The following is a 24,641-nucleotide window of genomic DNA, read 5'->3' as shown; positions in this document are numbered from 1 at the left end:
ATCCGGGTGAAAACGTCTAACCCTCTGTCAGACGGGCCTTGCTGTTGGCAAGACGTTAAGCCTATGAAAGACGATGGAGGGGTGAATTCCCTTCATATCAGAATGTGCCCATGCGAAAATGTCATGACTTTGTCGGAGGGTGTCTCGGATGTTCCGGGTCTTTTCAGGCGTCAAGAGGGAACTGATATATGTAAGGTGAGTACCTTCTTCCGAAATTTGGATTATCCGCAAGGGATCCGCTGCCAAGGGATCTTTGTCCGCCGGACTCAGTAATTGTTATTGGTCAAGTGCATGGGTGGACTCAGGGAGGAGTTTATCCTCCTGAATGGTCCTTACTTCTTGTGCTATCTGATAGCATTGGCGAACGGCTAACTGGTTGCCGTATAGGTCAATTTGCCCATCCTTGGTAAGAAAGCTTACCATTTGATGATACGTAGAGGGGATGACTTTCATGTAGTGCAGCCATGTGCGCCCCAATATGACATTGAAGGGTGATAAATCTTGTACCACCGAAAATTGTACGTTGAGAGTGACTGGGCCAGCTTGGACCGGCAGTACAATATCTCCCAATGAGGTAGTTGTCGCTCCGTTGAATCCGGACAAAATTCGCCCAGGGTTTTCGAGGCCTGTTAGATTGCGTCCCATTTGGCTAATTATCGATGCTTGTAAAAGATCGGCCGAGTTGCCCGGGTCGACTAGGATGCGTCTCACGTTGAAGTCTCCGATCTCCAGGGACAGGATGAGGGCGTCGTGGTGCGGTTGTAATATCCGTGTGGGGTTTACTGGGGGGAAAATGATTGTCCCATCTATGGGGTGAGGGCCTCCCCCAGTTATCCCAGGCCGTATGGAGTTGACATGCTCACGCACCGATGCTGCCTGCAACAGCCTCTGTCTATTTCGTTTGGAGTCGTATTCCTCATCCAATGGTCCTCCGTGGATATAGTTTATAATGGCTTTGGGGGCGGCTGGAATCCTGGGGGTTCATGAGTTGTGATTTTGGGAAGCGTCTCTACCTTTGGCATCTGAGCGGAGGTATTGCTTCAAATGTCCCGCCCTTATGAGCTTTTCGACCAAATAATGGAGGCTCCTGCACGTCTCCGTTGTGTGACCATGCTCCTTATGGTAGACACATTTTTTACTATGATCCCTTTTGGATGGGTCCGCTCTGAGGGGTCCGGGCCACCTGAAGTCGGACATGTCTTGGATCATAGGGAGAAACTTCTCATAGGATATGGAAAGCGGTGTGAGGGGCGGCAGTTCCGGGCGGCTTTGTTCTTCCTGTCTTCGACCGGACAACCTTGGCTGGTCCGGAAGTTTGGCACTTCTTTCCACATCACTTCTGGATGCTTGTCCGGCAACCAAGATTTGTTGGGTGGTTGCTCGCACGTCATCTTCGAGCATTGAGTATTTGCTTGCGCGCCGGAACAAGTCGTTCATCGTCGTAGGAGGCTTCTTAGCTAGCGATTCGAAGAATGGGGTGCCTGGACAGATGCTTCGCTTGAAGATCTGTAGGACAGCATCCATGCTGTAAGCCTCTACTTGAACACGGTCTCACCAAACCGCTTCACGAACTCTCTCAAAGACTCGTTCTCCTGCATTTTTATGTTTTGCAGAGTGCTGATGTTCTGTTTACGTTGAGCGGAGCATAAGTATTGTCCCACAAAAGCTTCTGACAGGTTTCTGAAATTATCAACAGAGTTAGGGGTAGGCGGTGAAACCATGAGAGAGCCTGCCCTTGTAGGCTAGCGGGGAATACTTTGCATAGTAGCGCGTCGTTGCCTATATCGAGAGTCATGAGCTGTCGATAATGCATGATATGGTCGAAGGGGTCGTTGGACCCATCGTACGTGGAGAATTTAGGCACGAGAAATCCCCTCGGGGGTCGTAATGAATAATATGCGAGCAGAAAGGTGTGGAGAGCATGTCGTCTAGCCTTTTGCTGATGGAGCCGGTGGGTGGCTCGTTTGGGGGGTTTCTCCCAGTTTGTCGTGGCGCTTGGTGCGGGAAGACGTTCTGCACCATGGGGGTGACCAAGGGGTCAGGGTGCGCTTCCTAGGTTGTGGCTACTGGCGGCTTTGTCTTCCCAGGTTCTTGTGGGCCTAGTCTCGCTCGCATCGCGTCTGACAACTGGGGTCTTTTGTCATGCTGTCTCTTTGACGAGAGCCGAGTGGAGTTTGAGCTTTCCTCCTAGGGAGCTTGGTGCATGGGCGTGTGTCGCTCTTGTGGTCTAACATTGCCCGTCTCGGGGATGGCCCCCGCAGTCTCAGGGTATATTGACTCTGGGTCAGGCCTTGAGTTTGCTCCTTGGCCTCTCGAGCGCTGACCACGAGGAGGCCCCGTTGATGAAGCCTGAATGCGCAACACAACATTTTCTTTCCCCAGTCTCGCTGTTTCCTGGAGGAGAGCCTGTATTTGTCGCTCACTTTCTAACTGTCTTCTTTTGATGGCTTCGCGCCATTCGAAATAACCTTCGTCTCCCTAGCCGACGAGCGGCTTCTGGAAGGTGTGGACATCTTTGCCGTCGACTGAATCAGAGACTTCCCACAAACGATGCCAATGTTGATGCCTTGCGTCCCAGGGATCCACGTTGCTGCCAAGTGGACGCACGTTGTCAACCAAGATTGAGTTCTGGCTCAGTTGTCCCTGCAAAAGATGTCCGGAAAGGATGTCCGGACACACCATCCGATGGTTTTGTTAGCCATGGCCCAAGAGATTAAGCTGTCGGCCTTTTTCAGGGATAGTAAGCTTACCTTCCTCCTTGTGTGAAGGCCCTTTTATATAGTGTCAGAAGCTCTACCTCCCTCTTTAATGGTGGGAAGACTTTTTGGCTCATCATGATGTCCTCAAGGTGGTGGCAGGGCCATCATCACCTTGCACGAATGTTGATGCCTTGCGTCCCAGGGATCCACGTTGCTGCCAAGTGGACTCACGCTGTCAACCAAGATTGAGTTCTGGCTCAGTTGTCCCTACAAAAGATGTCTGGACAGGGTGTCCGGACACACCCTCCGATGGTTTTGTTAGCCATGGCCCAAGAGATTAAGCTGTCGGCCTTTTTCAGGGATGGTAAGCTTACCTTCCTCCTTGTGTGAAGGCCCTTTTATATAGTGTCAGAAGCTCTGCCTCCCTCTTTAATGGTGGGAAGACTTTTTGGCTCGTCATGATGTCCTCAAGGTGGTGGCAGGGCCATCATCACCCTATAGGCGGCTGTCAGAGATCGTGGGAGGAGACTTGCCATCGCTCCTGTCCTTTCGCCCTGCAGGCGGCGGAACGTGGGCAGTGGCAGGCTGTCAGGGATGACTTAGCAAGGCTTGCTTGCTATAGTCAATGATCTGGACAATATATCCGGGTAGGAAATATTGCCGTCCGGGCATGATGCTTGCGAGTGCCGTGTGCTCCTCCCTGGGGGACCCGGATAGAGGTGTGCGCCATGTGTCCTCTTGGGGGGGTACGGTTAGGGTCAATCCAGATAAAGGCACGCGCCACGTGTCATCAGAGGAGGGGTCCCTACAATATGGTTATTTGTGGTGCTGATTCTTACTCAAAGTTACACAGCCAGCTTGACTTCAATGTTAACAGTTCAACAGCTCAACCCAACTATCACTGATATAAATGAGCTCATAAAGAAGGGGGAGTGTGTAGGTTACCAATATGGCTCTTTCGTTTATGAATTCTTGATCAAGTCGATGAAATTTGATGAGTCCAATCTTGTAAAGTATGAGTCACCAAAAGAACTGGATGAATTATTTTCAAAAGGTGGAATTACTGCTGCATTTGATGAAATCCCTTACATGAAGATTTTCCTTGCAAAATATTGCTCCAAATACACTGCAGTTGGACCAACATACAAGTTTGATGGGTTTGGATTTGTAAGTGTTCCCTCTTAAAGTGTACAAATTTTCATGCAGTGGTTTCTGATTTTTGATCATTTCAGGTCTTTCCAAAGGGTTCACCCCTTGTAGCGGATGTTTCAAGGAAAGTTTTAAGCATGATCGAGGGAGCTAAATTGTTAGAATTTGAGAAGGCATGGTTTGGGCAAACAACCAGTTGTCCAGAGCTCACCAGCTCAGTTTCTTCAAACAGTATCGGCCTTAATAGCATTTGGGGCCTATTCCTCATTGCTGGAGTCGCTTCATTTGTAGCTCTCGTCGCATGCATCACCACATTCCTTTATGAAAATAGAACGCCTTAATAAACTTGAATCCCCCATCTTCCATATGGAGAAATATTTATGCCATGGCTGCACGCTTTGATGACAAAGATCTCAGGTCCCATACCTTTAGAAAAAGTGATCAACTTCCAGACAAGGGGCATCAAAGCCATGGATGCAGTTACAGCCTCGCTAGCTACACCAACTTCCCTCCAAGTCCATCAAGCCTTCTGATCCCAACACACTGCGATTTTGCCTTCTTTGGAGAACAAGGAACACCTTCTTCTGGACATGGTGATCCAGTCTATCCAAATCGGCCGATGTCTCCTCACATATTGTTTGAATATGAGCTTGCTAATTTAAATCACGAGCAAACAAGACCGCCTGTAATTGAATAACTGATCGATTACTTCGTTTTTCTTTCCTATGTATTTTATGCCGGTGGCACCATTACCCACAACCATGAATTTAAATATATATATATATATATATATATATATATATATATATAGTTGTGCCCATAGGCATTTTAGTTAACATGGTGATGTACATTCAATTTGTGGCTAAAATTAAAAATAATAAATAAATAAATAATTATTTACTACAAATGTATGTGATTGTTAAATGCCATCTATTTGCTATGAACAATAATTCATCACTAAGAAATTGATTTGTTATGAAATAAAATGTTATTGCAAAAAGCCATTTCTTACCATAAAAATACTTCTTAGCTAAAAGCGTTACGGAAAATTGAGAAATTTGTTGTAATGAATTTTCCGAAAGCTTGCCGGATTGAAAAGGATAATCGAAGTGGGACTGAATGTACCTTCCGGTTCAGGGCAGGACTAGGACAGGGAGGTCCAGTTTTCAAAGTTTTAAAATCTATATCTGTCAACGGTTCGTACAATTTTGATAGGACACGGAAGACCCATTACTCAAGCCAATCAAACTCAAGCTTCCCAATCATTGCCTTAGATTCAGTCAAAAGCACGAATTTATTGCTGCCTACAACTGTCAACTTCCAGTATCTTATCTGCATCCAAAAAAAATCAATATTTTTAAAGATTGTCCTCACACTAGCTACCTGGTTGACACTGCTTTCACACTAGCTACGTGGTTGACATTGCTTCCCCACACACAAGATCTTCACCGACGGAGGGAATGTAAGGACAGATATTCATTTTCATGTTATTCTTTTGTGCAGATAATCCATTAATTCTAAATGATGTAATTTCTGGTGAAAATAAATATTTTTATTTTAAAAATTATCATTTTCAAATGAATGGTAGTCACATATCATCATTAAACCTATTAAACTCCATTTCCACGCACCCGGTGCAGAAGATGATAAGTTGACCATGTGAATACAGTTGTGCCAAGTGCCACCTAACACACAGCTGGGGATTATTGGAATTCTGCTACAGGCGATGAGTAGCTCCGTGGAGTTCATCGTGAAAACCTCTCTCTTATGAATTTTATGAGTCAAATGCTAACGCAGGAAGGAAGCTAAAATGTGTGTTTCCATGGAAGAATATTTATAAGGATATATTCTGATCATGATTTCATTATTATAACTTACGCTTTCTAATTTAATTAATATTGTAAGAGATTCTATCTTTGATCGCCTCAACTCGCGAAGAACTGTTGGTTGTGCTTTGTATTCACAACTATCCAGCTGGGTCCTCTTGTTACAGTGCCTTCTCTTCTAGCCTTCTAATTCTTACCTTTTAAAATTCTAGACTTTATAAACGATCTGTATTCTGCATTATTGTGAATCACCAAGCTTCCCAAAGCAGTTCAAAGATGAGAAACGACCTTGCCCAACAGGGGTTCTCCCTTTTCTTTCTCTCCCTATGGGTTCTCTTCATAGAAATGGGCATGGCGCAGAACACAACAATCCCAGTTAACGTGGGAGTGGTCCTAGACTTTGATACATCGTTTGGAAAGATGGGTCTGAGCTGCATCCCCATGGCCCTCTCAGATTTCTATGCCTCTCATGGTAACTACAAGACTAGGCTCGTTCTGAAGACTAGAGACTCCAGAAGAGATGTTGTTGGTGCAGCTGCAGCAGGTACTCCATCCCTGTCTCTCTCGCTCTCTCACTTTCTCCTTCATCAATGTTTATGATTAATCATTTCGTTTGGAGCATTGTTGATGGAATGAGATTAGAATTGCATTAGTATTACTGAGAAAAATGAAAGCAAGTGATCTTGATCAGTCACCCCCATTTGGTTTTCAGGAAAAATCCCCTTACTCTTTGAGAATTAGAAAGCATAATCCGAAGTAGTTCATCATTTGGGAAGTAATTTTTTGAGATACCTGCTCTGATAAAGTGAGAAAATTATGATATTGACATTGAATCTTCAGCCCGTAATTTTTTTGACATTGAACATTTTCTATCTCAGCTTAGAGACCCAAATGAAAGTTTTGAAATATAAAATATACTAGTATACCCAATTAATTCTCAGCACAGCTCTTCACCAGATGAAGAAGATAGTTGGTCGTTTAACAAACCACATTGCTCCACAAATTTTATATCTATTTTGTTATGTTTGCATGTCTGATTGCTGAGAAGAATGTTAGAAATTAAGAATATATTAGAGTTTGCTTCTGTGTTTTTTATTATTTTGAACATTTGTGGTACTCAGCTCTAGATCTAATACAAAATGAGGAAGTGCAAGCCATCATAGGGCCAGGGTCATCCATGCAGGCCAACTTCCTGATTGGCCTGGGAGAAAAAGCCGAGGTTCCCATTATTTCATTTTCTGCATCAAGCCCTTCTCTTTCTTCCCTCAGGAGTCAATACTTTATCCGAGCCACTCTAAATGACTCAGCTCAAGTACCAGCAATAATAGCAATTTTGCAAGCCTTTGAGTGGAGAGAAGCTGTGCTTATTTACGTAGACAATGAGTATGGGGATGGAATTATACCTTATATGACCGATGCCTTGCAAGGGATTGATGTCCGTGTCACCTACCGTAGTGTAATTTCTCCATCAGCCACTGATGATCAAATTGGTGAAGAGCTTTACAAGCTGATGACAATGCAAACTAGAGTTTTCATTGTACACATGGTTACGTCTCTCGGCTCTCGCTTTTTTCCCAAAGCAGATGAGATTGGAATGATGGAAGAAGGCTATGTTTGGATACTAACTGATGGGCTAACTGACCTCTTGAGTACTTTGGATCCCTTAGTCATTGACTCAATGCAGGGGGTGCCGGGCATAAAGCCTCATGTTCCAAGAACAAAAGAGCTCGAAAATTTCAGAGTCCGATGGAAAAGGAAGTTCCAGCAAGATCATCCAAAATATGAGACCTCTGAGCTGAACATTTTTGGATTATGGGCGTATGACGCTGCTTCTGCACTAGCCATGGCAGTTGAGAAAGTTGGGGCAACAAACTTAAGCTTCCAAAAGACTAATATTTCCAGCAATTCAACGGATCTTGACACCATTGGAGTCTCACAAATTGGTCCAAAGCTTCTCCAGTCACTGTTAAGTACGAAATTTAAAGGCCTCAGTGGAGATTTTCAAATTTTTGATGGTCAACTACACCCCACAGCCTTTCAGATAGTTAATGTGATTGGTAAAGGGGAAAGAGGGATAGGATTTTGGACTCCGAAAAATGGAATTAAAAGAAGACTGAATTTCACAAACGCAAATTCAAACACATATTCCACTTCTAAGGACAATCTAGGAGCAATTGTATGGCCTGGAGAACCTACTTATTTCCCTAAAGTTTGGGTGCTTCCAGTAAACGAGAAGAAGTTGAAAATAGGGGTTCCAGTGAAGGATGGTTTTACTGAATTTGTAAAAGTGACATGGGATACTAACACTAATGCAACAAAGGTCACTGGGTACTGCATAGATGTCTTTGATGCGGTGATGGGTTCACTACCATATGCTGTTCCTTACGAGTACATTCCCTTTGGAACCCCAGACAGCAAGCCTGCCGGCAACTACAACGATTTGTTATATCAAGTGTTTCTAAAGGTCAGTCATTTTGTTTTTATTGGATACACAAAAGAGCACCACCATTATCAACCTATTCAATGAAATATACAAGAAGATTTCTAATTTCCTCTGTTTTTATTACCAACAGAAGTATGATGCCGTGGTGGGAGATACTACAATTGTAGCGAACAGGTCCAACTACGTAGATTTTACACTACCTTACACTGAATCTGGCGTATCAATGATCGTGCCCATCAAAGACAACAAAAGCAAAAGCGCATGGATTTTCTTGAAGCCATTGACTTGGGACCTCTGGGTGACTAGTGTGTGTTTCTTTGTTTTCATCGGCTTTGTAATTTGGGTTCTTGAACATCGAATAAATGAAGATTTCAGGGGCCCTCCTTCACATCAAGCAGGCACCATCCTCTGGTTCTCCTTCTCAACTATGGTGTTTGCACAGAGTAAGTTCTCTTCCCTCAAATTAACTTCATTTGCTGAAATGATGTTGATTTTCTGGTTCTATTTTTATAGAGGAGAGAATTGTGAGCAACTTGGCTCGGTTTGTGATGATCATATGGTTCTTTGTGGCGCTCATCCTCACTGAAAGTTACACCGCCAGCTTGACCTCAATGTTAACCGTCCAACAGCTCCAGCCAACCGTTACAGACTTAAAAGAGCTAAGAGCGAAAGGGGAGTATGTAGGTTACCAACAAGGCTCTATCGTTCTCGGATTCTTGAAAAGGATGAACTTTGACGAATCCAAGTTTAGGATCTATAATTCTTCAGAAGAATTAGCTGAACTACTCTCGAAAGGGAGTGCAAATGGAGGTATTGCTGCTGCCTTTGACGAGATACCTTACATGAAGCTGTTCATTGCACAGCATTGCTCGAAATATACCATGGTTCAACCAACATACAAATTTGATGGGTTCGGATTTGTAAGTGAACTCTCCTCTCACAAACAAACACTCATTCCCAATATATATGTATCATGTGTGAGTTTTTTTTTTTTTTTTTTTTCTTTCTTGAATTTCAGGCCTTCCCAAGAGGTTCTCCTCTCGTACAGGATGTTTCAAGGGCAGTCTTAAATGTGACTGAGGGAGATGAAATGGTAGAGATTGAGAAAGAGTGGTTTGGGAAAAAACTAGTTGTTCAGATGATAATGGAAGCTCAATTTCTTCTAACAATATCAGCCTTGATAGCTTTTGGGGCCTTTTTCTCATTGCTGGAGTCACTTCATCTTTAGCTCTGATCATAGGTATTGCCATGTTCCTGCATAAACATAGAGTTGTGGTAATGGGCGAAGATTCAGTATCAACAAAGATTAAAACCTTGGCTACACGTTTTGATCAAAAAGACCTCAGCTCTCATACTTTCAGAATACCTGACCAGCCATACAGCGGTAGCACTGAGCCTATGGCTGCAGTTGGGGCCTCTTCATCAGTGACTAACTGCTCGCCAAGGCCATCAACCTTTTCCAACCAAACCATTAATGATATTTCCCTCTCCGGAGAACAAGGGACCTTTTCTTCAGAGCACGGTGGTGGTCAGAGCTCAACCACACCTGGTAGGCAATCATCGCCAGTGATAGTACCTGCTGTTGAGCTTGTTGATTTAAATCAAGAAAGAACAAATATACCTCCAACATCACATTAGAACAACTGAATATACATTTTTTTTTTTGTGTCATACTTCATTGTAGTAACATTATCATTATAGTTCATAGCATGATAGGATTGTAAATCTTGCTGATTGTTGACAGGCTGAATTTAACTCCTGTACTCCACATTTTCTAATTGTCAAATTGGTTGTTATCTGCTTGTGTAAATACTAAATAGTTTATTATCAAGGAGGAAACATTACATAATATACTTACTTTTGGAAGTTCATTTAATTAGACTGTCAATAGTGTTAAACAGATCACTATTTTTTTTTTTTTTGCTTATAATTTCCTTTTCAACTAAGATGAGAATCTGTACATAGAATAGTTCTTTTGGGCATCAACGGATTTCAAAAACAGTTTTTATTGAAATATATGTTTGGTAAAGTTTAGACTCAAAACAGTTTTTTTATTTTAAAAACAAGTTGTTTTTTTCATAATAAATTTAAGATTTTTTTTAGACTTTTTTAATAGAACATTCTAAGAAACTAAAGTCCAAATTATTGAAAATATATTGAGTAATAAGTTAGTAAAATAAAAAATAATAATAATGAAAATATAAATTAAAACTCACAAATAAGATTAATCGAAGCTAGAGTTTGCCTTTCCTTAAAGTGCTTACAATTTAGTGACAATCATCCCCTAAAATGCAACGATTGCTTTCTTATGATAGTAATACTTCAAATTATAAGAAATGATAAACAATAATTTGTACTTTTTATAAAAGCTTGGATGCTTTCAAAATATTCACTTATCACTCATACTTGACTTGGAATGAATTACCCACTTGGGAATAACTTGGAATGGAACACCACACTTGGAAATGACTTGAAAAATAATGAAATTTTGATGTTGTTGAAATAAATGAAATGTTATGGGGGGTCCCTTTTTGTAGGTGCAACTATGCCCCCTAGAAGAGATGTTTCCACTTAAGGGTCTCACCTATCTAAAAAGGACGTCTTATATCTTTTTAGACGATGTGTGTCTTAAATGGAAAAAGTTTTTGGAAGAAAAAAAAAATTCCACTTTATGTAATTGGGCTTTTCTAGTTACATCCAAAAGCGTGTGAGCTAGGTGAGGGCCAAGTCCACTCCCATCTAGTTAAACCCAAGAATATATGAGCATAGGTTCAAGCCTATATTTTGTTTAAATATTACAAAATGTTTATAAAGTCCTTTCCCAACCATGGATGAAAATTTCGTCAAATTTCGTGTATCAGCGACCTACAACACAAAACAGGAAGACGAAAATTCAGTGAAGCGATTTTTCTGAAAATTTCGTCATGTTTCGATGATTTTTTGTCGCCTCAAAATTGTGCAACTGTGCATGGGCACTAGGACTCAAATCCGCCCACCCAAAAAGAAGTATAAACTTACCTTGGGTGACCACTGGGCTAACTACCTATTTGATTAATAATATGCACCAGACAAATATATAATAAAACTATAAAAAAAATATTTTCATAAACAAATTAATTTTAATTATTTTATTTAATTAATCACTAAAAATATAAAACCTATCATTATAATTTTTTTAACCATTTTTTTAAGCATTTATATATTAATTAAATATAAATATTAAAGAAATTTATACATATATCATCATTTATTTTATATCATTTAATACAAATGAAATTAAATGAATTATAATTTTCAAGTGAGATATATTATAATCAAATATCATAATATTATTGTCAAATAATATTATATGTAATTTAATAAATTTATAAAATTCATATTTTTTTATGCACGCATATGATATTATTATCAAATATGATTAATTATATCATATACATATATTATTTTTTTTATAAAATAATTCTAAAATGTCTATTATTGTTTATTATATCATTTTTAGAGTTTTTCTCAATATTTTCATAAGTTTTGATCAACTTTAGACTACTTAAATTTTTTTTCCAAAATATTTGTCGATATATCCGTAATTACCGATATTTTCATCAATGCTCCCAACTAGTAATCTTTAAATGTAGGGTTACTTTCTTCTATCATATTTTCCATTAACACATAGGTCACTTTTGAGTGCAATTTTTCATATACTCATAAATGGTTTTTGACATATAAACATATTGCATTCATTTAATCACAATGATGAATGCATTCCAACATGGTCCCACCTTAAAATATTTGTGAGGCACACTCAAAGATCAACTCAAAGTAGTCTTTCTATCAGAGTTTAAAAACCCATTTTCCCAACAATTCTCCTCATGAATGGAAATTGACTTGTTATATGCAAATGATAGGTAGACATTTGAGACAATACTATTTGGCAAGAAGCTACATCAGGATAGATAGCTTGTGGCTTTGAACCTTCCTTAGTGAAATAATATCAAATTTACTAGCTAGTTAATGATGGCAATGTCTTAAATTGTTCAACTTTTTATATAAACCAAGACGATAGTATTCACACAACTCCTTCATGGAATTCATTTATATTAATGATTGTGTTCATTTGGACCTAAACAACTCCTAGTTTTTCATAATCTAGAAAATTTAAGCCTTAAAAATTCTCATAGAAACGATCTTATTTCACTTTCACATAGGTGATTCCTATTAAAAGTATCCTAGCATACTTCATTTGGTTTTTCAAGCTATAAGATTCATTAAAAGCAAAGCTTAACCTAGTTCACATTGTAGATAGCAGGAATAGATAAGAGAGATTATCTCTTTAGTGCTTGTCTTAGTCATTCATGACTTGGTTGTCCCTTTGAACTTAGATCTTGGGATTTCTAGTTAACTAGTTTAAGACCATTATAATGACTCTTGTCATAGGCTTTAATCACATTCCCTTCGATGAGCATTATTTTGATCTCTTGACAAAACCTTAGTAAGTTGATCCAAAAGGTTGTCCTTTAATTTGATATAATAAATGAAAATTACTCCATTTGAAAGTAACTATCTTACTATATCATATCTTCAATGTATATGATGAAACTTACCATCAATATGATATTTGTGTCATTCTAATAATTGATTGATTATCATAATGAATTTTATAATAGGGACAAGTTTTGGTTAACATGGTATATTCTCCTACTTCATCAAATTCCATTGTGTTCTAGCAATACATGTTTGCTTTGAGGACTTTCATGATACATATCCTCCTCCTATTGTGAATACATATCCAGAGAGAATTGGCGATTTGGTGTCTTTGTATTAAATATCTACTTTGCATCACTAAATCCTTCAAGTACAATCAAATATCTTATGTAATGAAATCCATAATTTAGAGTGTATCTTAGGTAATAAGAACCATAATTATTTCCTTCCATTGATCTTTTCCTAGATTGTTTGTATATCTATTGAATTTATTGAATGCATATATATGTTTTGTTTAGTCATGTATAGTTCATGACATACATTAGACTACCTATTATGTGGGAAATACTCATATTAAAACATAGTTTGACTAGTTTTTTTTAGCTAATTGTAGATTTATGTCTATTGGTGTCTTTAGTGGACTATATTCGTATTTATTTTTATTTTTTTAAGTATTTTCTCAATATAATACAATTGAGATGGTACTAGTCCACTAGATATCTTAAAGATTTTCATTTTAATATGAAATATACTATACCCACATCTTTCATGGTAAAATGATTGATTAACATATTTTTGGAAGCTCTATAAGAATGTGTTTATTACTTCCAAAAATTATATATCATCCATGTACAAACATACTATTACATAACCATTGGGTGTTCTCTCAGCATAGACACATTTATCATATTCATTAATCTTGAAGTCATGTGACATTGAAACGTTGTCAAACTTCTCATGTTATTGTTTTGGTACTTATTTTAATCCATGAAAAGATTTAAAAAGTTTTCACACCTTTTTCTCTTATACAACAAACCTTTCAAGTTGTTTCAATTATATCTCTTCTTATAATTCACTATTTAAAAAAGTTGTCTTAACATCCATTCGATGAATTTGAAGATTATGCGATGCAATGATCATTGTCAATATCTAATGAAAGTTATTTTTATGACTGTGAATATGTATCCAAAAATTCAAGACCTACTCTTTATTTAAAATCTTTACCTGTCAATCTAGCCTTGTATTTTTTAATTGATATTGGCCTTCAATGTTCTCTAAAAGATCTATTTACAACTTAAAGGCTTACTTCCTAGTGGAAGATTCAACAACTCTCGTGTATGACTTGTATGATGGATTCAATTTCACTATTGATAGGTTCTTTCTTGAATAGAGCTTCTTGAGTGACATAGATTCTTTGAATGTCTATATTCATTCTCTAAAATATAAGTTAGATCAAAAGACTTAAATACTCTTATCCTTTTATTACCTCTGGTTCTTCAACATTTTGATGACTACTAGTAGTATGATATGTTTTTTCTAAGAACTTTTTTCTAGAATACTTTTACAAGGAAAGTGTTCTCAGAAAATAATCATTTATTCATTCAATGACTGCATTTTCATGAATATCAAGAATGTCTAATTTATATAAAAGGAACCAATATGCATTACTATTATTGGCATAACAATAAAAATACACTCCATTGTTTTAGGCCCTATCTTAATTTTTATGGTTATGAATAGCTACTTTAGTTAAAGACCCACATACTTTCAAATATTATAGGAAGGTTTTCATATTTTCCATAATTCATATGTAGTTACATCGTTTTTCTTGTGTGGAATTTTGTTAAGAATGTAGTTTGTTGAAAAAAAAAATTATTACCCCTACAAATTCTAGGGTAAACCATGACTTATCACCATAACATTCATCTCCTTTAATGTTTGATTCTTGTGTTCAACAACACCACTTGATTGGGGTGAATAAGATGCACTAATTTGATGAATAAATCCATGTTTAGATTAGAATCACGAAAAGTTGCTTCATATTTTCCGCCTCTATCCTTTCTTATTATCTTTATTTTATTTCTAAATTAGATTTATGATTGGGATTAATGTGAAAGTTCCACAATAAATTTAAATTTTTAAATTCCCAAAGAATTATTCTAATCTATCATGCATAAATTAGAAGAATCAAGCAAATAACCAAAAGAGTTAGCTTCATTATTATTACTAAAATCTTGCAATATAGTCATTACATTCATCTTTAAAAGCCCATTTATGGGACATCCTTGCCCATATATAACCTATTCTTGTTGAATAGAAACTTATTATATTAAAAACCATCTTGAACTCATTTTTACTTAATAATGAGCTAGACACCAAATTCTTGCAAATATTCAACATATGCAGCACATATTTGAGAGTGAATTTATTTCCCAAAATCATTTTTACTAACATTTCTTATGCCTCATTTAGAAGTTGAATTACCCATGTATAGCTCACTTTATTTATTTGCTCATAAAAGAAATATCTTTGTATTTGAATTACATGGCGAATAGCTCCTGCATCTATCCATCATTTTTAGGTTATGTTAGGATAGAGCTCTTAAAAGCATGACATGATGTAATAATAAGGATTTATTCTTTTTTTTTTTTTTTTTTTTTCATGCTTATTTTAGCATTACTAGATCTTCACTTTCTATTAGTGTTAGTCACATGAGGTCAATCATGGTTATTATATTTTTTTTTTTTCTATTTAATTGTAGTGTTCTACCTTCTAATTGAAGGAATGACTTGTCTTGGTCTAAGATAAGGTTCCCATAGTGAGGACACGAGTGTGTATGGTGAGTCATGACCTATAGTGAGTGATGACATTAGCTATCGAGTATTCATAACTTCACCAAGCTACTATGTTGTATGGGTTATTACCTTAAAAGGATACAAAGCTAGTGTTGAAAGTCTTTAGTCTTCAATGACTTTAACCTACACATGAGACCCTAAGTTCTCTATGAATTGGATCACTATTGATGAAAGTTGGTAGCAATAGGTACACTCAAGATAAGAACCATGATACATCATGGGTTTGAGATAGTTACTTCATACACTCTTGTTATTTAATCTTCTAAAAGGAGAAACCCTAGCCTCTATCCCCATCAAATAGGATTCCACCTCCTCACGTAACAGGATCCAAGAAAAAAAAAGTCATCACATAGAAGATCTATTGGTCTTCAAGATCCATGTCAACTTTTCACTGATTGGAATCAATTTGTGAACATCTAGATCTCAAGTATAGCATTTATTCTCTAGGTATATATTTTTTAATATGTATCATGTTTCCACTACGTAGATCTAGAGTCCCTAGGATAATTTTGCATTCACCTTACAAATCTAAGGATAAGAATGTAGTAATCTAGGTTTTCCTATAGGTTGTCCACCATATTAACTTCAAATACCATAGCATAAAAAAACATCAAATTTGTCACAAGAGTTCCTTGTTTCTCTTCTTTAGTCATGTGTACTAGATTTTTCTTATCATGTCCTTTAAAGCAACAACCTTTAGCTTGATGGCCTTATTTATTACACACAACACTTCTCTTTAAATTTTTTAACACTTACCTTTCCTTCAAGTACGACATTTACCAAAGTATTTCCTTTTTTTTTTTTTTTTTTTCTAACGCTAGGTTTCTTCTCCACCAAGTTTGCCTTGGAATCTATTGGAAACCTTCCCAATTTCTTGTTAAAAGCTCAATGTTCTTCTTCAATCCTCAATTTCACAATCAAGTCCTCAAATCTCATCTCCTTATGCTCATGTTTCAAGTAATTTTTGAAATCTTTCCAAAAGAGTGGTAATTTTTTAGTTATAACTACAACTTGGAAAGACTCACTCATCACCATATTTTTTGTATGTATCTCATGCAAGATAATTCATAATTCTTAGACATAACTATCTTGGAGTTTATCATTTTGAATTCCAAAAATCTATCGACTAGATATTTCTTCAAGTGCACATCCTCTATCCTATACTTTTTCTCTAAGGACTTTCACAATTCCTTAGTAGTGTATATTGTACTATACATACTTTATAGTGTGTTGTCCAAACTAGCAAGGATGTATTTCTTGCATAGGAAGTCAAATTATCTAGGGAGAAAAATTGTCTTAAGATTGTTGTCCAAATTATTGAAATATATGGAAATAAGTGTATAAAATAAATAAATAAATAAATAAAATAATAATAAAGATCACAAAAAGATTAATTGAGGCTAGAGTTTAACTCTATGTCTTTAAGACAAATTTGTTTCACTCATATGCTCACAATTTAGTGATATCATCTCTCATAATACAATGATCACTTCTTGTAATAGTAGCACTTTAAATCACCAAAAAAAAAAAATATAATATAATGTTCTATACTCTCTATAAAAGCTTGAATGCTTTGAAAAGTTCACACTTTTAGCTTATACTTGGCTTAAAATAGGACAACACACTTAGGAATGACTTGGAATGGAACACTATACTAGGAAATGACTTAGAAAGGAATAAGAGACGATGGTTATTGGATGATGAATGTATGAGAAAAATCTAAAAGAAATGAATGATGGCCATTTATTTAAAAAAGACATTTCTCATAAATATTTGAGACAAGGTGTGTCTTAAATTGAAAAGATGTCTAAAAGTACACCATTTCATGATCTTAGGCTTTTCTAGTTAAGCCTAAAAGCATAAGAGCCTAGGTGAGGCCTAAGTCCACACCCATTTAATTAAGCTTATATGTATATTTTCTTTTAAGCTGACAAAATGCTTATAAAATCCCCTATCAACTAGTAATATTTAGTTGTGGGATTATTTGCTTCTATCATATTTTCCATAAACTAATAGGTCACTTTGAGCTCAACTTTACATTCATCCATAAATGTTGCTTACTATGTAAATATATTACATTCATTTACCTACAAAGATGAATGCACGCCGATGTGGTCCTATGTTAAAATATTTGTTAGGCTCACTCAACTTTCAGCTCAAAGTTACATTTTATCATTGTTTTGAAAAACCATTTTTTTAACAAAAAAAAATTGCTTTTAAGAAGCATTCACTATAATTAATTTTTTAGAATTGTTTTTGAAAACATACCAAGTAAGCCCTTTGTATGTTGTTTCCTTTGTTTTTTTTTTTTTAATAAAGTTAAGAATATGTATATATGAGTTATTTTGGACTACCACTTTTGTACATATTAGTATGTATGATATAGGCTCACTTTTGGAATATTGTACTTTAATGTTATTTCAATTTTACTTTTAGCTTTGCAGCATAATAATAATAATTAGAAAAAGAAAAAGAAAAGAGAGAAGAAGTTAATAGATCTTACTTATAGAATATCTAAAGAGAGTGAATAGGTAGTTCTTTCTTTTTAACCTAAATTTTATTTTTAAATTTCTCTCTAAGTATTAGAGATAAAGTAAAGAAATTCAATCACACAAGGAGACAACGATTTAGGTGAAAACTACTAACAAAATCTCCAAAAAACTTTACAAATATAAAAACCATAGGGTCAAAGATTGCAAAGTTATAATCCACTAAATATGAGGAAAAGATACACAGATTTACCTAATATTTGTTTTTTCCTAAGACTTACACACCAAAACCACTTAATATTCATGGTGTTCCTTAGTAGGCTCCTCAACGCCCGAAGGGGATGTGAATCTCTCTCTCAAGAATCCAAGAATAAAAACAAACACTTTTGAGAGTTTCAGGTTAAGTACAAAGAATAATGACTTAAAATTTAGGTGCATGAGTTCTTGGGAATTTCCCAATAGGCATATATTAGAGAAAAATGTAGTAAACTTATAATCAATTTAGAAATCATATTTATTGAAAAAAAAAACAATTTAGGAAACTTGAGAATCTTAGGAAAGGTTCGGAAAGAATTCACATTTTACCAAAAGAAAAAAAAAAAAAAAAAAAAAAAACAAACTAAAAGATCTTAAAAAGAATTGGAATTTTTTTTTTTTAAGTTCAAAAAAATTTAGAAACATTTTCATTTTTTCTTAAAATCCTTAAATTAAATTTATTTCCAAACTTCCTCAAAGACCAAAAAGGATTTTCCTTTCTAAATTCTCAATTTAAAATTCTTTTCCAAAATATTTTTATTATTTGGAAATATTTTCAATTAAAACTCTTTCCAAAATAATTTTATTCCCAATTTCCAAAATTATTTGAATCTTTAAAAGGTGTGTAAATCACAAAAAAGTATGCAAGTTTTAAACTAGGATGGATGGAATAAAATTGTCAACTTATAGCCTAAAAATAATAATGATAAAGTGAGAAATGAAATGAAATGCAAAATATGCAAATGTAGAAAGTTGGAAATGAAGAAACTCAAAGCAAATGTAATAAAATGGAAAATGTAAATGCATGAAATTAGGGCAGTATTTTTCTTAAAAATTAGAGAGAGAGAGAAAAAGGATATTATGTCAAAGTAGTGACCAATGATTGTTTTAATATATATAAGAATATTCTCAAATTTGAAATTTTAAAATTGGCAAAGATGCCCTTTAGCATGTTGTTTTATTTTTATATTTTTATATTGTCATGGCCTCTTTCTTCACCCATCATGCAACTTTTCTCACATTTTTTAGTAACAATATCAACTCTAACCCTTAGTGGATTCTCAAATCCAAAGAATCTTTTTCTTTTTTTCATTTGTGTTTGAGTTTGACTTTGTATTAAATGTTATAGTCAAGTAAAAGAGATTAAGTTTGTAATGGAAATATGTGTTTGGGTTTGATGTATTATTAGTGGAATCAATTTTGGATTTTAATGTTTGAAACATATAGTAAGAAGATTTGGATATGAAAATGAAAGTCATATAAAATGGATTTTTGGATATGAAAGTGAAGGAAGTTGAGGAAGATGGCAATGTTTGTATGATATAGGATGATGAGTGGAAATTTTAGGTATGAAAGATGTTGACAAGAATATATATATATATATATATATATATATAATACTTGATCTAAGTCCTAGATGATATTGTCATGATTTAGTGACAAAAAGGCTTCACTAGTGGTGAATGCTACAGTAATATATACACCTAAACACACAATCAAAAAGCTTAACTTAAGACATAGAGGAAAAGAACGAAATAGTAGTCAATATGTACATATGCACCTCTATATATAAGGGTTTTTTTTTTTTTTTTTTTGTATTCTAAATGTATAGAAAAAAAAAGTCTCCTCTTTTATAAACACCAAGGAAGAAAGACTAGTAGAATTACACCCAAATTCTCACCCCTTATCTCTAGCCAATCATAATACTAACTTGATATAAAATAGAAATGAGAGAGAAAAAATAGGAAAAGTTTAGTGTTATAGAATTATACCAACTTTGGGCAACTTTTGTTACTTAAACTCTTTTCCATCAATCTCTTTGCCATCTTGGTTTATATTACCTAATGAATCGTATGATAGTTAAGAGTATAAAGGAAAATCAAGAATAATATACCAAATCTCACATAGACCAACATAGTTCTATTAAGATAGAGCCCTTAACAAATACAAATATGATGTAAAAAACTTGATTCATTATTTTATATGATATTAGTTATTCTATCCCACTAACATTATCTATGTGTTTATTCACTTGTTCGAGTACTCAAACCTATATCACTTGTATTGTACATGAATCACTTGTACTGTACATGAATTGATTACCTTAGGAGTTGAACGAAAGATTCATATCATCGCATCCTTACCAAATGATAAGTTATTCATGGTTGGTTCATAGACTTTGGCAATCCATTAGAAGTCATAATGCACAACCTCCAAAGTGGTAGGATGACCAGAATCATGCATGATTAAATGGTTGTCGAATTGACATGACTTCTCCAAGCTACTATGTTGCATGTGTTCTCAACGTTGAGAGAATATTGCATTAGTGCTTTAGTCGTTGATGGCTTTGACCTTATGGGTAAGATACTAATATGTCATATGGATTGAGTGACAGGTGGTTTAAACATATAATCGCAGATGTTCTCAATAGAAGCACTATGATATCTCATTAGTTTCAGACAATATGTCCTCTTAGGTGATCCTAAGTTTTTATTATTATAAAATCTATGGTCATAATATTTCTTCAATGGAATTTGATATTTATCCTTGGTCAATTAAAGTATATCAATTGGTCATAATATAGGATGATCTGAGACTCAAGAAAGGAAGAGGTAATCCTAAAAGGTTGATAGCTACTACCTTGTTGGATTATGGACATCATTCATAGGGAACTTACATACAATGAATAGTAGTAGGTCACAAACCTAAAGAGTTAATTAATTTTATCTCTATTTAATATCATAGGATACTAGAATGCAATGGATTCTCTTTGGTGGAATGATGAGTCAATTTTAGAATCATGATTCCAAGGGAGATATTATTTTCCTATGGATCCCAATAATTCCCAACCAAACTCATATTTTTTGTGGCACTTAATATTGGGGGCAGCAAAGTTGATAAGATTCGCCAGCACAACTTGAATCTAATACACTTTTTGTGAGTTTGAGTTGAGTATAATCATATTTAGGTCAAATTCATGTCAACTTGCATAACTCATTTAACAAATAGGTAGTTTTTGAATCAACCTACACCATACTAATTTGATCCCAAATTGATCCATTTAATAATTCTTCTCATTAACCTAATTAGAACTTTAAACTATTTAACCTATATTTGATTCATTTTAGATTTTTTTTATAAATAAATAGGTCAATTGAGTCATAAGCATATTTGGTTGAGACATTCATTATATGGACTTATACAAAACCTAACTAAACATGATTATTCAATGAGGGCCTTATTATTAAATGGGTTAAAACGGTTACATAACTTGTTACTTGTTTAATAATTAGGTAGTATTTAGGTACTTGTGAAAGCAATCTTTCCCCGTTTTGTTCACGCAAGCTGCTACTTCCACGTCCTTTAACAAAGCGTGCCAATCACACTCAGATGATGAAATGTCGTTGATGTTGGATTTTATCAAAATATCAATAAAAATACTTATATAAGTATACAAATTTATTTGTACACAAATTTACATGAATATAAGTATTTTTATTGATATTTTCATAAAATCCAACATCAACGACATTTCATCATCGCTTCCAGCACTGGTGCGTGTATACCAAGGCAATTAGGATAAGTGTCTTTATTGACTATTCAATGCCCTGTCACATTGATTTATTAATTGTTTAGACTATAAGAAGACTTGTGAAAGCAATCTTTCCCCATTTTGTTCACGCAAGCTGCTACTTCCACGTCCTTTAACAGAGCGTGCCAATCATACTCAGATGATGAAATGTCGTTGATGTTGGATTTTATCAAAATATCAATAAAAATACTTATATAAGTATACAAATTTATTTTTATACAAATTTACATGAATATATGTATTTTTATTGATATTTTGATAAAATCCAACATCAACGACATTTCATCATCGCTTCCAGCACTGGTGCATGTATACCAAGGCAATTAGAATAGGTGTCTTTATTGACTATTCAATGCCCTGTCACATTGATTTATTAATTGTTTAGACTATAAGAAGACTTATGAAAGCAATCTTCCCCCATTTTGTTCATGCAAGCTGCTACTTCCACGTCCTTTAACAGAGCGTGCCAATCACACTGCTTTTTTGGCTTTTTACTAAAAAATAATTTATTTTTAGAATTTATGTGGTTTATTTTTCTATTTTTTCATGATTTATTATAAACTTTTTATTAAATAGAAAAAAAAAATCAAAATATGTAGTTTTTTCTAAATAGAAAAAATAGCATATTTATTTATTTTTTTACTTTTTAATAATTAATAGAAATAAAATAGTAGAAAAACAAACAACTTAATATTTAACACTATTAAGCATTAAAGTTCTGTTTAGAATTAAGTAAAAAAACAAACATCACTTTAGTAACTCACTTTTTTTTTGTCTTTTTAAAAAAAATAAAAATCAAGTTTAAAAACATTTTTGGATATTATTATTTATTATTATTATTGAAAATTTGAGTTCAAATAAGGTAAAAAATGAAAAATACTAATTTGGTATTTTTAAATTTTTCTTACTACAATGTTTTTCAATCAACTTAAAAAAAGAAAAATTATCTTTAGAATTAATTATAAAAGTATATTAAAATATTTTTTATATTATTTTAAAATAAAAACATAATCAAACACAAAACAATAAAATAAAAAAATGAACCGATATGATATAATAACATATAGTAGAATATAATATATAATATCAATAAATAACAACAAATAAAATTGTTATATATTATTATTATTCTCTATTATATGTTATATTTTATGAGTATTATAAGAGTGTTTGGTAAAATGATTTAATAATTTAATTTAAATTATTAAATAAATTAAATATTTGATAAAATAATTTAATATTAAAATTTAAAGTTAAAATGATTTTAAGTATTAAGTTAAAATAATTAAATTATTTTTAATTTAAAATCATTTTTAATTAGATTTTTACTTAGTATCAAGTTTGTTGGGTAGATGAGTTAATTTGTTAGAATTATCAAATTCACATGTTTATATTTATTAATTTTAACTAATATTTTACCTTTAATCTTAAATAATAAATTTATTCCATATATATTTATATTAAATATATTCCAAATTATAAAATGTTTACCTTACAAAAAATGAGTGATGGATATAAGGTCATGCATATTATATAGATTGCTACTACATATTTGAAGTGATCTACTATTTAGAATAAGTTTAATATTTTATTTAATATTTAAAAATTACTTTTAATTTTAAATTATGATATCAAATCATTTTATTAAATATGTTTAATATATTTAATAACTTAAATTAAATTATTAAGTCATTATATTAATCTATCACACACCCTTTTGAAATCTTTCTTTCTAGTAAACCAAAAAACAAGACGAATAAAATCATATCATTAGGTTATTTTATTTTATTTTTATGTTTCATTTTTAAAAAAATAATTCCTAAACTATTATAGTGGAAGAAATAATTCCAAATCTATCGTAGTTTGTGCCAAATAGAAAAGATGAAAATATTTCAAAAAATTATACTAAAAAATTGTCTTTCCAATATACGATTTTTAAAATTCCCTTTTGAAAAAATGTACAGAGACAATTTCTTGAAATAATAAGGGGAAATCACAAAAAAAAAAAAAAAAAAAAAAATTCGTCTCTTCAAGATTTCTTGTTGTGTTTATCACACAAATTTCAAATTTTCAACATGAATATGTTCATTCAAAGTTACAAAATATGAAGAAAGAAGATCATGATACTACACAATCTCATCAGAAGCATGGATGAAAATTTTGGAAAAAAACCATTGAAATTTCGTGTTACGATGAGAGGTGATACATCGGAGGGAATAATATTAGAAAAAATCAATAAAATATCGATGTATATCGATAAATCGATGTAACTGTAAAAAAATCACCAAAATTTACATTTTACCGCCGATTTTTAGTGAAATTTCGATTAAAAAAAAGGTCGAATTTTTCACTGAGCTAACACGCCTGTGGACCCCGCATTTCGGCTCATGCGTTTCCCACTCGATGGCGAGCTCAATTTTAATTTGAAAAATGATTTTTATCGATTAAGAAAATGACTTGGAGTCGCCACTTATTTTTGTTTTATTTTTAAAAGGGTAAACAAAATAAGAAAGAAAACCCTAAGTGCGACTCTTTATTTTGGAAAAGGTGATCTACGAAAAACCGGATCGGACCCGGGGGTCAGGTTACTTATTGGAAAGGTACGGTAAAAGACCATAGCACCCCTCTAAGTCCCTAAAGTCGGGTCTCTACTAATAAAATGAAGCTGACATGGCAATTGACGAGTAAATCAATGAATATCCTGAATGATCATGCACACATAAGAGTCGAGACATACATAGACAACGATTAGAGGGAAAATGGGTACATACCTGGGCAACGAGTCGCCATGCGCTATCAATAGAAAGGGTTAGTGCACAATTGAGGAACAAAAGCATGCATGTCAGAGAGCAGG

At 34.1% G+C, this 24,641-nt stretch overlaps 2 protein-coding genes and 1 pseudogene across 2 annotated transcripts; 2 read left to right on the top strand and 1 right to left on the bottom strand.

Annotated features, from left to right (window-relative positions):
* Positions 1–276: 276 nt before the first annotated feature.
* On the bottom strand, positions 277–1,524 carry LOC117912653. Its single transcript, XM_034827342.1, has 2 exons — positions 1,298–1,524; positions 277–973 (listed from the first exon to the last, which is right to left on the bottom strand). Exons 1-2 carry the CDS (start codon positions 1,522–1,524, stop codon positions 277–279), a joined length of 924 nt encoding a protein of 307 aa, XP_034683233.1.
* Positions 1,525–3,516: 1,992 nt separating this feature from the next.
* Positions 3,517–4,189, top strand: LOC117912652 (glutamate receptor 2.7-like). The gene is made up of 2 exons (XM_034827341.1): positions 3,517–3,866; positions 3,932–4,189. Exons 1-2 carry the CDS (start codon positions 3,567–3,569, stop codon positions 4,187–4,189), a joined length of 558 nt encoding a protein of 185 aa, XP_034683232.1. The 5' UTR covers positions 3,517–3,566.
* A 1,809-nt stretch (positions 4,190–5,998) lies between these two features.
* Positions 5,999–9,755, top strand: LOC117912651 (annotated as a pseudogene).
* Positions 9,756–24,641: the final 14,886 nt, after the last annotated feature.

This window comes from Vitis riparia, chromosome 4 (genome assembly GCF_004353265.1).
Source record: "Vitis riparia cultivar Riparia Gloire de Montpellier isolate 1030 chromosome 4, EGFV_Vit.rip_1.0, whole genome shotgun sequence".
NCBI lineage: Eukaryota > Viridiplantae > Streptophyta > Magnoliopsida > Vitales > Vitaceae > Vitis > Vitis riparia.
The sequence above is the reverse complement of the archived record's forward strand: the minus strand, read 5'-3'. Positions and strand labels throughout refer to the sequence as shown.